Source organism: Plutella xylostella, chromosome 5, assembly GCF_932276165.1.
Source record: "Plutella xylostella chromosome 5, ilPluXylo3.1, whole genome shotgun sequence".
Classification (NCBI taxonomy): Eukaryota; Metazoa; Arthropoda; class Insecta; order Lepidoptera; family Plutellidae; genus Plutella; species Plutella xylostella.
This window is the reverse complement of record NC_063985.1, coordinates 9,241,347-9,253,899: the sequence shown is the minus strand read 5'-3', so window position 1 is coordinate 9,253,899 and position 12,553 is coordinate 9,241,347. Positions and strand designations below refer to the sequence as shown.

Here is a 12,553-nt window from a genome sequence, read left to right as displayed (position 1 = left end):
GGCAACACTAGACTGTGTTGCAAAATCATCGTCTTGTTTTGACATTGACAGAAAATTATTTTCATTCATTCAAAGCGTGCGGCTGCTGAATGACGGATGACAGCTACCGGCGGCGGCCGTTTGTGTTTGTTTTTTGTTGTTTATCCAGTAAAGTTTTACGCGCATTTTTTGGATTTGTGTGCAATAAGTATTGATCCTTAATTATAACTATGGATACCGAATCTATCGAAGATGATATTGACGGCTCTATTATTAGTATACATGTCCGCAACTTTTTTTGCCACGATAATTTGGAGATAAATTTTAACAAGAATGTTAATTTTATCATTGGACGAAATGGCAGTGGAAAGAGTGCAATATTAACAGCTTTGGTCGTTGGTTTGGGTGCTAGAGCTTCAGCCACAAATAGAGGCAGCAATTTGAATTGTAAGTTCCTTTAGATCTCTTAACTTTTATGTTCCATAACCAATAACATAATCTCTAACATAACCATAATACATCTTTATCATTATCGTCCACCACTACCACTGAAACTTACGACGTTTATGTTTTTCTGTTTTAGCCTTCATAAAGAAAGGAGCCAATTCAGCTTCAGTGGAAATAAAGATTAAGAACAATAGTGTGAAAGCCTACAAACACCACTTGTATGGTGATTATATTACCATTATAAGAAACATTAATGCATCAGGTGGCTCCAGTTACAAAGTTAAATCAGCATCAGGTGAGGACGCACAATTGGTATACTGTGACTGTCTCTAAGAAACACTTGAATCAGGTTTCTTACAAGTGGGTACTTCACTTCATTATCAACAGTTGCTGTCAATAGTCTGTATGATATGATTATGCTGCATACAGAAACATAAAGCTAATGTCGTAATTAAATCTATGTGTGTCTGTTTTTGTTTGTATACTGTAAAAGCAAGTCAGCTATATATTTAAGGTCAAACTTGGCTTAAAGTTAGAGCCAATATAAAATACATGTATATGTATTTTTTAATAAACAAATAACCATCCTAGCCTGCTGTTTTATCGTCTCAAATATGTGTTTCAGGAGAAGTAATTTCCACAAAGTTTGAAGAAGTACATTCTATAGTATTAGCTCATGACATACAAGTGGACAACCCCATCTCAGTTCTGAACCAAGATGACGCTCGGAGCTTCCATGCATCGGACTCCAAGAAGAAGTATTCCCTGTTCAGGAAAGCTACCAATCTTGATCAGACTGAGACCAATTATCTCAGAGCCATAGATAATTGCCAAAAAGCATCAAATATTTGGGCAAGGAAAAATGAGGTATGTAATATAAAATTCAGCTTTATTGATTCAGGCTTGGGGATGCTCAAGCAAAAATGATCCCATCAAAAATAATACTTGTCAAAAAAACCAAGTCTCGTAACTCAGTTGTTCTACGGTAAAAATTTGCGGCAACTACAGCCTCTGTACACTAATAGTTACACATCTGTTTATTCTTCAACTTTTAAAACAATATAATTTTCAGGCAAGCAAAGAATTGGAGAGGGAGTTTAAGAAGTGGGAAGGAATCTATGACCAGCTGCAGTCACATGATGAGATTGAGGCTCAGAAGCAAGCCCTGCAGAATGAGTACTATTGGAGTGAGATTGCAGAGTTTGAACGCGATTGCTCATCCATACAAGTTCAGTATGATAAAGCAAAAGCTAAGATTGAAAGGCTGATGGAAAAATTAAGCTCAATGGAACAGAACTTCGGGAGTAATAGTGAAACTATTGAGTAAGTGGTTTCTTCTATGTTTTTATTATAAATACCTATCTATGTGTACTCATGTATCATGTAATCATATATGTATGTACCTTGACCAATAGTTACATAAATAACTACATGAGGAAGATAGTAGAGAGTAAGAACCTTATGAGCAGGCAAATATAAATTACTACCTATTTAGCATGCCCAATGTCAGTGAACCTAAACTTACACTACCACAATCCTTACATCACAGCGCCCTGAAAGCGGAACTGGAAGAAAAGAAGCTCCAACAGACGGTTCTAGAACAAGAGCTGCAACAGCTAGAGGGCGAGGTGCGCGAGCTGCAGGCCGCGCAGCGCGCCGCGCAACAAGCCGCGAACAAGCAGAACGAACTGCGCAACAGAGAGAACAAGAAAGTGAACGACTTGGAACAGGAGATCAGGAATATTGAGTAAGTGTGTGTGTTTATTGTGCATTAAAGTATCAAATAAATAAATAAGTTATGTTAATAGTTTGGTAAGATTGTTTAATGTTTTCCTGATTCTTTTGTTCCATAATGGATACTCACAATATTGGAAGTCAATTACACAATCTATTCTTTGTTATACCATTGGTGGATTAGGTTTCGGCACCTACTTGATCCAAAAGCGTCAACCTATTGCACCACAGATACTGATGAACAATACCTTGCAACTTATAACTCCTTCCCTTAATTTTGTTTATTAAGTATAATTTATTTTCATACTTTACTTTCACTCTAGCTCAGGCAGTGTGGCGTCCCGTCGCGCGGAGCTGGAGGCGCGCGCTAAAAGCACGGCGGCGGCGGCGGCGGCCGTGGAGGCGCGATACAACACCGCGCAACACGAGGTTTGTATCATCTTTATATGTGATATGTTTAATCATCATAATCAGCCTTTCCTTTAATCAGCTTAGTCCTCCACTGCTGGCCATAGGGCTCTCCCAAGCAGCGCCACAAAACTCTGTCCTTGACCTTCCACAACCGGCCACCTGTCTAAGGTCGTCGGTCCAGCGGGTCGGAGGGCATCCCACGCTACGCTTGCCTGTTCATGTATAATATGTACCTAAATCATAATATCGTGCTTCGCATGAAAAGCGCAGTGCTCAGTAGACAGACATAGCCTTTTCTGATACTGACTGCATGGTGTATTTTTTTCTGGCGTTAATACCTATTTATTATAATCTGAGTATCTATTTACTAACACGTTTAATTTATATTTATCATGTTTCTAGGTGAGCCAGAGCCAGCAGCACTCGGCGCGGCTGGGGCAGCACTCCGAGCAGGCCGCCAACAACGCGCAGAGGAAGAGGGACTCGCTGAGTAAGAAATAGAATACCTACTTCTTTATTATTGGCTGCAACAACTCATTTTACATTTTCCTTTTTCGAAGGTTAACTTTCGACGGAGCTAAAATTATAATTTGTTGTCTTTAGAATCAGCCCCATTAGGAAATAAGGAAAGCAACCATATCTGACGATAGAAAAAAAATAAGAAATTGAAAAGCTCCGCCCGCACCCTTTAGCACATGAACGTATGAAAATGGCGGCCGTTACATAAATAGGATATCTATCTATCTATCATGGCGAGCTGATTTTCCGCATTTAGCCTCTAAGGTGAAGAATTATGCGTGAAATACCTATGGGGTGACTAGCTATTAAGCCACCCAAGCTCACGCCAGAAAGCCAGTAGACGACCTAGGTTATAAATAGGATATATAGTAAAGAGTATTGACAGACCTACGATTGCAAGAGCGAGATAGCATGAGTCATTTTCATTTAGTTTCTTTATTTACAGACCTTATACATATACTATTCTTTCCTCTATAGAACAACTGAAGCAGCAATTTATTCACGGACCTTTTGTAAACAATCCTCCCCCACAGAACAACTAAAGCAGCAACTGCGCGAGCTAGAGTCCCGCGGGAACGACTCGCTGGCGGTGTTCGGAGCCAACATGGCCGAGCTGGTCAAGAGAGTGAACGCTGCCAGTGCCCGCGGACAGTTCAGCGCGCCGCCGAAAGGACCTGTCGGTAAGAATTTGAAACTTACGGTCTATCTCGGGACCTTTGTATAATGAGTCATAATGCCGCAGCGCATGCCCTCAGCTACTAATTTCACTCACTCTGCCTGAAAGGAACTGTCGGTAAGAATACTAAATTGCGTCGGTAAGAGTTGTAAAATATGGTACACACAATTGATAATATTATGTAGAGATTCAGTCCCGTGTAAAGGTAATATAATAAACATTTGAGACGTATATTCCTAATTACCTATTAGCTTATTATTTAGCAGCGATTACAGACATGTTATTTCTTGGCAGGTGCATATCTGAAGGTGAAAGAGAAGAGATGGAGTGGCGCCCTGGAGCACATCATCGGCGGCAACATCATGAACTTCTGCGTCAACTCGCCCGAAGACTCGCGGAAACTGTTCGAGATTATGGGACAAGTTAGTTCAGTTTCATCCATTCAATATAATAACAGTGTCTTAAAAATAATAATTATAATATGTACCTAACTTGATCCGCTTTACAGCTTTCTTGGAAAGTAGATGAACTTTTAACTGAGGCCTTCTCTTCGATTTTTATTTATTTGTAAAACTCATACTTTTCATCGCCATCTTCATTTTCGGTACATTCCTTATCAACCGCATCTCCGTTACCTTGGTCATTTGTCCACCTAAATTTAGTGGACTGCAAACAGCTTTCCAACCATCTCTAAGTCTAAGACCACTGAACCTTGGTGTCATTAATAAAACCCTAACCCTCCACAGGTATACGGCAGAAGCCACAAGCCGGGCGTGACGTGCAGCAAGTTCCTGAACGCACAGCACGACGTGAGACGCAACAAGGTGCGCGCGCGAGGGTTCACTTGCGCACTCGACGCGTTGGATATAGCCGACCCGGACATAGCAAACTTTCTCATTGATAATGTCGGCTTTGAGAGGATACTGCTCGTGCCTGAACATGGTTTGTTATTGTCCGTACATTTATGTACACGTATTTTTGTTTTATTGCACTCTGACTTTAAATTACGGGTTTTTATTAACACACGTCGCGCTCGCGCTATATCCTATTGCAAGTCATCATCATGATCATCATGAGCCTATAGCCGTGTGCTGGACGTAGGTCTCTCCCAAAGTACGCCACTGGGTGCTATCTAGAGCAAGTGTAGACAGCTATACGTATATAAGATGCTACGGCACAAGCCGGGCGTGACGTGTAGCAAGTTCCACGACGTGCGACGCAACAAGGTGCGCGCGCGCGGGTTCACTTGCGCACTCGACGCGTTGGATATAGCCGACCCGGACATAGCCAACTTTCTCATTGACAATGTTGGCTTTGAGAGGATACTGCTCGTGCCTGAACATGGTTTGTTGTTGGCTATACAGTAAAACTATAAAGTCCTGAAAACGTCCTGATAAAGTCGTGAAAATCCGTTAAAAAGCCGTTATCAATCGGTATTTAATTTTTAAAACGTATGTAAATTTAAGTAAATAACTGTCAATGATAAAAAGTCTTAGCAAAATCGCACTCTTTTTTGTCATGACTTTATAGTTGGACTGTAGATGTGTTTTTGTTTTTATTGCACTCTGACTTTAAATTACGTGTTAGTGTAAGTTCCTGAACGCACAGCACGACGTGCGACGCAACAAGGTGCGCGCGCGCGGGTTCACTTGCGCACTCGACGCGTTGGATATAGCCGACCCGGATGTAGCCAATTTCCTCATCGATAACGTCGGCTTTGAGAGGATACTGCTCGTGCCTGAACATGGTATGTTATTGGCTATAGATGTGTTTTTGTTTTTTTTTTGCATTCTGACTTTAAATTACGTGTTTATTAACACACGTTGCGCGCGCGCTTTATCCTATTTCAAGTCACTATCATGATCATCATCAGCCTATAGCCGTGTGGACGGCTATAGACTGACGCTGGTGTGCGTCATCCGGCAGTGGTGCCGGACGTAGGCTTCTCCCAAAGTACGTCACTGGATGCCATCTAGAGCAAGTGGAGACAGCTATACGTATAAGATGCTACGGCACAAGAGGGCGTGACGTGCAGCAAGTTCCACGACGTGCGACGCAACAAGGTGCGCGCGCGAGGGTTCACTTGCGCACTCGACGCGTTGGATATAGCCGACCCGGATATCGCCAACTTCCTGATTGATAATGTCGGGTTTGAGAGGATACTGCTCGTGCCTGAACATGGTTTGTTGTTGGCTGTAGATGTGTTTTTGTTTTTATTGCACTCTGACTTTAAATTACGTGTTTATTAACAAACGTCGCGCGCGCGCTCTATCCTATTGCAAGTCATCATCATGGCTGGAGCTGGACGTAGGCTTCTCCCAAAGTACGCCACTGGATGCGATCTATAGCAAGTGGAGACAGCTATACGTATAAGATGCTACGGCACAAGCCGGGCGTGACGTGCAGCAAGTTCCACGACGTGCGACGCAACAAGGTGCACGCGCGGGGGTTCACTTGCGCACTCGACGCGTTGGATATAGCCGACCCGGATGTAGCCAACTTCCTCATTGATAATGTTGGCTTTGAGAGGATACTGCTCGTGCCTGAACATGGTTTGTTGTTGTGTATAGATGTGTTTTTGTTTTTATTGCACTCTGACTTTAAATGTTTATTAACACACATCGCGCTTTATCTTATTGCTAGTCATCATCATGATCATCATCAGACTATAGCCGTCCACTGCTGGACGTAGGCCTCTCCCAAAGTGGATGCGATCTATAGCAAGTGTAGACTGCTATATGTATAAGTTGCTGCGTTGCATAACAGTATTGCGTTCAAGCTCATAAGTAATAGGTAAACAAATCCATTAGGTATCTCAGAAGCCGACGTTGATGATGATAATGTCAACTACGAAAGGATTTATTACGATTTTAACCAATCAACTCTCTCCTCACAGACGACGCCACCCGCCTGTCAGACAACGTCGAGAACGTTCCAGAGAACTGTTCCAAGATCGTCACTTTAGACAGTACGGAGTACCACCCGGCGCCCAACTACCGGTGCTACGGCGGCGCGGGCCGCACCGGCCGCTTCCTGTCGCTCAGCTCGGCCGAGAGGAAGATGTGAGTTTTGTTTACTGGAGATTATTTGACTTTGCATTTGTTTTAGTGGTAGCAGCAGCGCCGAAGTATAGGTGCTAAGATGGCACAGAAAAAGCTAAATCAATGCATTAAACGTACCGATTGCACAGCTATCGTTAATAAAACTATCACCATCTAATACCGGTGGATCTTTTGCCCTCAGTATAATATTTATACAATAGTATAATGCAAAAGTGGTGTACTTAGCTGAGAGGGGGTGACTCAGGGGGTCTTAAACAACTTTTGTTAAGATTGACCCACTGAGTCACCCTCTTTCGGCTTAGTAGGTATACCACATTTGCAACACCTTGTAATTTTTTCCTCCAACAGGCAAGTGCAAGCCGAGATCCAAGAGGCGCAGCAAGCCCTCTGCGCACTAGAAGCTGAGGCGGAGTCCCAAGCGCAAGAGGCGAAGGAGGCTCGCGAGGCGGCCAGGCAGGCGTCGCAGACTCTGCAGGCGTTGTTGTCTGAGAGACATAGTAAGCAGGCGGCGGCGAGGGCGGCGGCCGCGGCCTTGGACCAGATGCACGCGCCGCATCATGCTATCCTGGTACATTTACGTTACTTGACTATATTTTATTTATTTAACTCTTTATTGTACAAATATCACATATCATATATATGACATTTTAGGAGACTACGCGATGATTCAGTAAAATTAGGGTGCAGCCGATGGTGCACACTATGCCAATCGGACGCCATTGGTTTACTACTTTATCTCCTATATTTAGACTATTTAGAGGTATGGAGAAATGCGGAAAGGAAAAGGGAGAAATACGGTAAAACTACTGGGCTTCCCGTTTCGCCGCTCTGAGACGCTGGGTCGCGGTTGGTCCATCCATTTTCTCGCTGAAATGCGTATCATTCCATGTATAATTGCGACCGTAACATTGATTGTGAGTTGGGGAATATAGCACTAATACCGTTCCCCATTTCCCAAGATGGAAGAGCTAGAAGTGTCGAAGAAAAAACTGGATACTCTGAACCAGCAAATAGAAGAGACCAATGAGAGGGCGACGGAGCACCGACGCAAGGTTGACGGCTACGACGCGAAGATGAAAGTCATCAAGTCACAGTTGTACCAGCTCAAGACTAGTAGTAGAAGTATGGAGGTAAGAACCCATTCGGTATTAATAAAAAAATAATAACTGAAAGTAGACAGAAAGGGCTTTTCCTTATCACTAAAGCTCCTTAGAATTAATGAACAGGGAATTCGTTAATTTTAAAAGGTACACAAGGTGGTAGGTAGCTGCAAATGAAGCTGATTGTACAAATTACTGTGTTGTTGCAACAATCAAGTTTAATTAATCTGAAACTTTCAGGAAGAAATAGGCCAAGAGCAACTAAAACTGGACCAAGGCATTACCCAGCGACAGATGGCCGCACAGAAGCTGAAAGAGGATAAGGTGAAGTTTGAGCAAGTCGAGAAGATTCTAGAAGATAAGAAAGCGGTAATTGCGCAGAAAACAAGGCAGGCCCTTGCGTCATGTCCTAGGGTCGAGAATCCTCGGTAAGTCATCAACTCATCATACATAATAATATGTAGGTACACAGATATTTATACTAACTGCCTTCATCTTCTTGGTGTGTAGGTATCGAAAACGGAAACCGCCATAAAGCACTATGATTTTATTGTGTATAAAAGTGCTACCCAGTCAGATTAATACTTAGCATCTTTCATAAAAACGCATTATTACGTTGGAAACTTGCAAAATTATAAATACCTACTAATAATAGACATATTGTTTCCAACAGCGAAAAAAGTTTCGTTTGCAATGAACTAAAGAAAACGCATATGAAGCTGAATTCAATCCGAAGCGACGGCCTGACGAAGGCACAGGCGGCGGAAAAACTGCAGGAGGTCGGCCGCAAATACAAGAAAACTAAATCCACGCTCGAGCGGTTAAAGACTTTGATTGCTGATGTAAGTAGTCAAGAAAAAGATGCAAGAAAAAATAGTGTTTTATAAGTTTCACGTGTCTGTCTGTATATCTGCCTCTCTATCCTAAGATATTTTCATAAATTACACCGTAAAGCTATTTGTAAATATTTTCACCCCAAAACAAACTTGTTTTTATATAATGTATCATCTTGTCGATTAGTTGCTACTCTAAATAATCAATCATCTTCATACATCCATACATCTGTTAGTAGTCATTACACCGAGGTGTGTGGGAAATAATGGCCTTCTCGACTTATTTGTTATTACATAGTCTGACAAGTTATACATAAATTAAGTAAATTGAACACTTGATAATATCTACAGATTCAGAAGACATCGGACAAGCACTTGAAGTTCTGCACGCAGATACAGACGCACATCGCGCGCCGCGTGCAGTTCTGCTTCCAGAACACGCTCACATTGCGGGGGTACTCGGTAAGGAACACACACATGTTGTACGAATTTTGAATACCTACGCTTTTTTTTTAGCTTAAGCTTATATAGGTATTGGGAAATGCAAGGTTGGTTTGTAGGTATACCCCCGCTTCGCTCAACTACAGTTAAACTATAAAGTCCTGAAAACGGAAGTGGATCCTAACTTAGGGTTATTTAGGCTTGGTGCAGGGTTGAAATTTATTTGGCCTTGTTTCGCTCGGCTCATTAAAGTTTAGAAAATGCCGGATACATTTGAATTGCTTCGCACCGCTTGGCTCTCTAGTTATATTGCTATTGCTTTTAATACCTTTAAGGTCACCGCACATACCCGTAACGTAATGGGATCGCCTATTTTCTTCTGTCAACCAGTAGAACGCGAGCTCGCGAACGCTTGGCAATTCAATTCAACTTCAATAACAACTAAGCTTTCCTTACTTATTTATGTAGCTATAGTATGTATGGTTTATTTAGGTATATTATAAGTAGTTAATTAGTAGGTACACCGCCCTCAAATTTTCTTTATGTTTAAGGTTGCCTGTAAGAGATCGCTTTAGCGATAAGGCCGCCTATTGTTCATTGTTCCTTGTTTATAAGTTCTCTTTGTATGTTTTAATTTGTGGTGTTCAATAAAGATATACTCTATTCTATTCTTTCCGTGATGTAACCAGGGCCGCATGGACATCGACAACGCGAAGGGCGTGTTGGAAATGTACTGCAGCGGCCGCGAGGCACGCGGGGCTCGCGCCGCGTCCACCACCAGCTCGCTGTCGGGCGGCGAGCGATCATACTCCACCGTGGCCTTTATAATGGCTCTGTGGGAGTGCGTGGAGCTGCCCTTCTACTTCATGGACGAGTTCGACGTGTTCATGGTGAGTGGTTTACTTGTCTAAGGGGGTGTCCCACTAGTAGTGCTGTGCGTATGAGCAAGGGGAGTCCCACCAGCTCGCTATCCGGCGGCGAGCGCTCCTACTCCACCGTGGCCTTTATTATGGCTCTGTGGGAGTGCGTCGAGCTGCCCTTCTACGAATATAATTATATTATTTGAACTGCAAAGATTATAAAAATTAAGAATGTATTATTGGTAAGTGGGTCGGCTTTCCATCCATCGATCCCGGGACAGCTTAGATTTCCCGGACGGTACAAACCTAATGATATAAATAAAAAAAATGCTATGCACGCATTTCTTAACTTTACGGCTTTACTCGTAAAAGGCGATAATTTAAAATGTACTTATAAATATTTCCTTTCAGGACAACGTGAACCGCAAGTACGTGATGGAGCTGCTCATAGACCACGCGCTCAAGAACACGAGCCGGCAGTTCGTGTTCCTGACGCCGCAGGACGCGTCCGCCGTCACCGCCGGCCCGCAGATCAAGATACACAGGTAACAGCGCACGAGAGAGCTCCCGACTGATGTAGTATACAGGGTGTTACAGTAAGTGCGTGATGGAGCTGCTCAAGAACACGGAAATTGCGGAATAGCAGGGGGCTTCACCACTCACATATCTAGGATAAGAGCGAGATGAAATGAGTCCGACCGCCATACTGATGTTGTTTCTTTATAGAATTTACTTCCAATCTTTCCCCTATAAATATTTTATACATATTTTAGTTTAAAATATGTATTTGTGCTTTCTTTCAGAATGGCTGATCCGCGGCGTTAATTTAAGCTAAGAGAAGAAATGGTGTATACTGATTGTGATTATTTTTAATATTGTTGATTATTATTATGTTGGATAATTCATAATTACACTTTAATTTCCATTTTATATTTTTTTATGTCTTAAAGTCTGAAGACAAATCAACAAGTGCGTCGTACCTGCCTATACCTGTAATGACGTACAGAAAAGTGTAGGTACGGTGGCCTGTGCCTAAAAGTATACAGGCGGAGTTTTTAAAATAGCGATTCCTGATGATGGAGGGACCACCTACATCTGTTATAAATTCGGGGACGTGTTGTGTGTGATGTGTATAGCAGTGGTGTTTATGTGGATGTGCTTGAGCAGCATGTGAGCTTGAGATCGCTATTTTAAAAACTCCGCCTGTATACTTTTAGGCGCAGGCCACCGTACGTTGAAGTTAGTTTCTGCTCCACTGATTTTAGAGGAAGTAAAACAATTGAGCATTATGTATGTACAGAATGCAATCAATGGTTTGGTTTGCCTCTTGCCCCGGCATAAACTAAGGGCTGACACAATTTTAACGGACATCCTTATTGAGCGTTTTATTCAAGCACATATCTTCAGCGAGTAGTGTGTAGAGATCTGACTATAGGGATATTAAAACTAAATTGTAATGTTCAACACCTTTTATTTTTATTAATTTAATACTATTTCCACGACATTCAATCTGTACACATACATAAGTTGTTATGAATATGAAATGCATGCTTCTTATTGCACAAATGACAATTATCAGTTTAGAAAACATTACACTATGGCTTCTTACTGGACTGAGATCACACACAGCATCAATTCCGGAATACAAATTGAAAAAAAAAACTACTAAATTACTTTTTTATATTATTATGAAATAAATTGATATAAAAATAACTTACAAACTAAAAGCACACTACGCTACTGCTAAGAATGCAGTAGCGACACTAGTATATGTAACGAATCTTTCAAAGTCTTATTTATAAGGTGAAAATACACCTTGGACGTAAGCGTAATCGTTCAACTTAATGCTAGCAAATTAATACATTACATATAACATACAAATAGACCCGACTTTCAATCGACATATGCCGAATATTTTACAACATTTTGTTTCACAACTTAGTTGATACTTTAATTGCATTTACAGTTGGATTTCTAAAATAGTTCAGATTATTTATCTTAGCACTAAGACTGAAATAATTTCAGGACAGTATATTATTTTATACAATTTTGAGATTTTGCAAGTAGTTATGCAATCATTGACGATTTAAAAAATTCTTACAACTTCAGTGTTAATAGGTTTACATGTCATTCTGGTAATCTTATTTGCCTAAATTAAAAGAATGAGAATGATATAATAACAAGACTGCAGTCGAGTTGATCACAAAAGTTAAATTTGATCTAGGTTTTAATTTTAATTTATAATCTTTTCAATAATATCTAGATCTATCAGTAGTAGAAAAGGCAGTCTTTGGTTAAAATAAATTGAAGCTAAGGTTGTGTTACACATTTTTATAAACATTTTGAGAAGATAAAGTTAAGTTAGAAAACAGACTCAAGTCTTTGTTCAGTCTCACCAAGCCGCAACTCGGGTATGATTCAAAAATAAATAAAATAATTTTCTTATTTACACAAAATTAATTCCAAATAGTTATTCTTCAGTTGGAGGCTC

The 12,553-nt window shown here is 41.2% G+C and overlaps 1 protein-coding gene across 1 annotated transcript; it reads left to right on the top strand.

Annotated features, from left to right (window-relative positions):
* The first annotated feature begins 84 nt into the window (after positions 1 to 84).
* LOC105382582 (structural maintenance of chromosomes protein 6) lies at positions 85 to 10,992 on the top strand. The gene is made up of 19 exons (XM_048633583.1): positions 85 to 426; positions 563 to 721; positions 1,052 to 1,293; positions 1,499 to 1,749; positions 1,976 to 2,173; positions 2,484 to 2,589; positions 2,974 to 3,061; positions 3,624 to 3,770; positions 4,061 to 4,188; positions 4,513 to 4,708; positions 6,663 to 6,828; positions 7,177 to 7,396; positions 7,788 to 7,958; positions 8,169 to 8,356; positions 8,602 to 8,770; positions 9,113 to 9,223; positions 9,892 to 10,092; positions 10,474 to 10,607; positions 10,866 to 10,992. Exons 1-19 carry the CDS (start codon positions 210 to 212, stop codon positions 10,885 to 10,887), a joined length of 3,114 nt encoding a protein of 1,037 aa, XP_048489540.1. The 5' UTR covers positions 85 to 209; the 3' UTR covers positions 10,888 to 10,992.
* The last annotated feature ends 1,561 nt before the right edge of the window (positions 10,993 to 12,553 follow it).

Excerpts from the sequence above, each read along its gene's own strand:
- LOC105382582 (XM_048633583.1), top strand. The coding sequence starts at position 210 with ATGGATACCGAATCTATCGAAGATGATATTGACGGCTCTATTATTAGT. Across the intron at positions 7,959-8,168 it reads CTAGTAGTAGAAGTATGGAG|GAAGAAATAGGCCAAGAGCA; the intron begins GTAAGAACCCAT and ends TGAAACTTTCAG. Across the intron at positions 10,608-10,865 it reads CCGCAGATCAAGATACACAG|AATGGCTGATCCGCGGCGTT; the intron begins GTAACAGCGCAC and ends GCTTTCTTTCAG.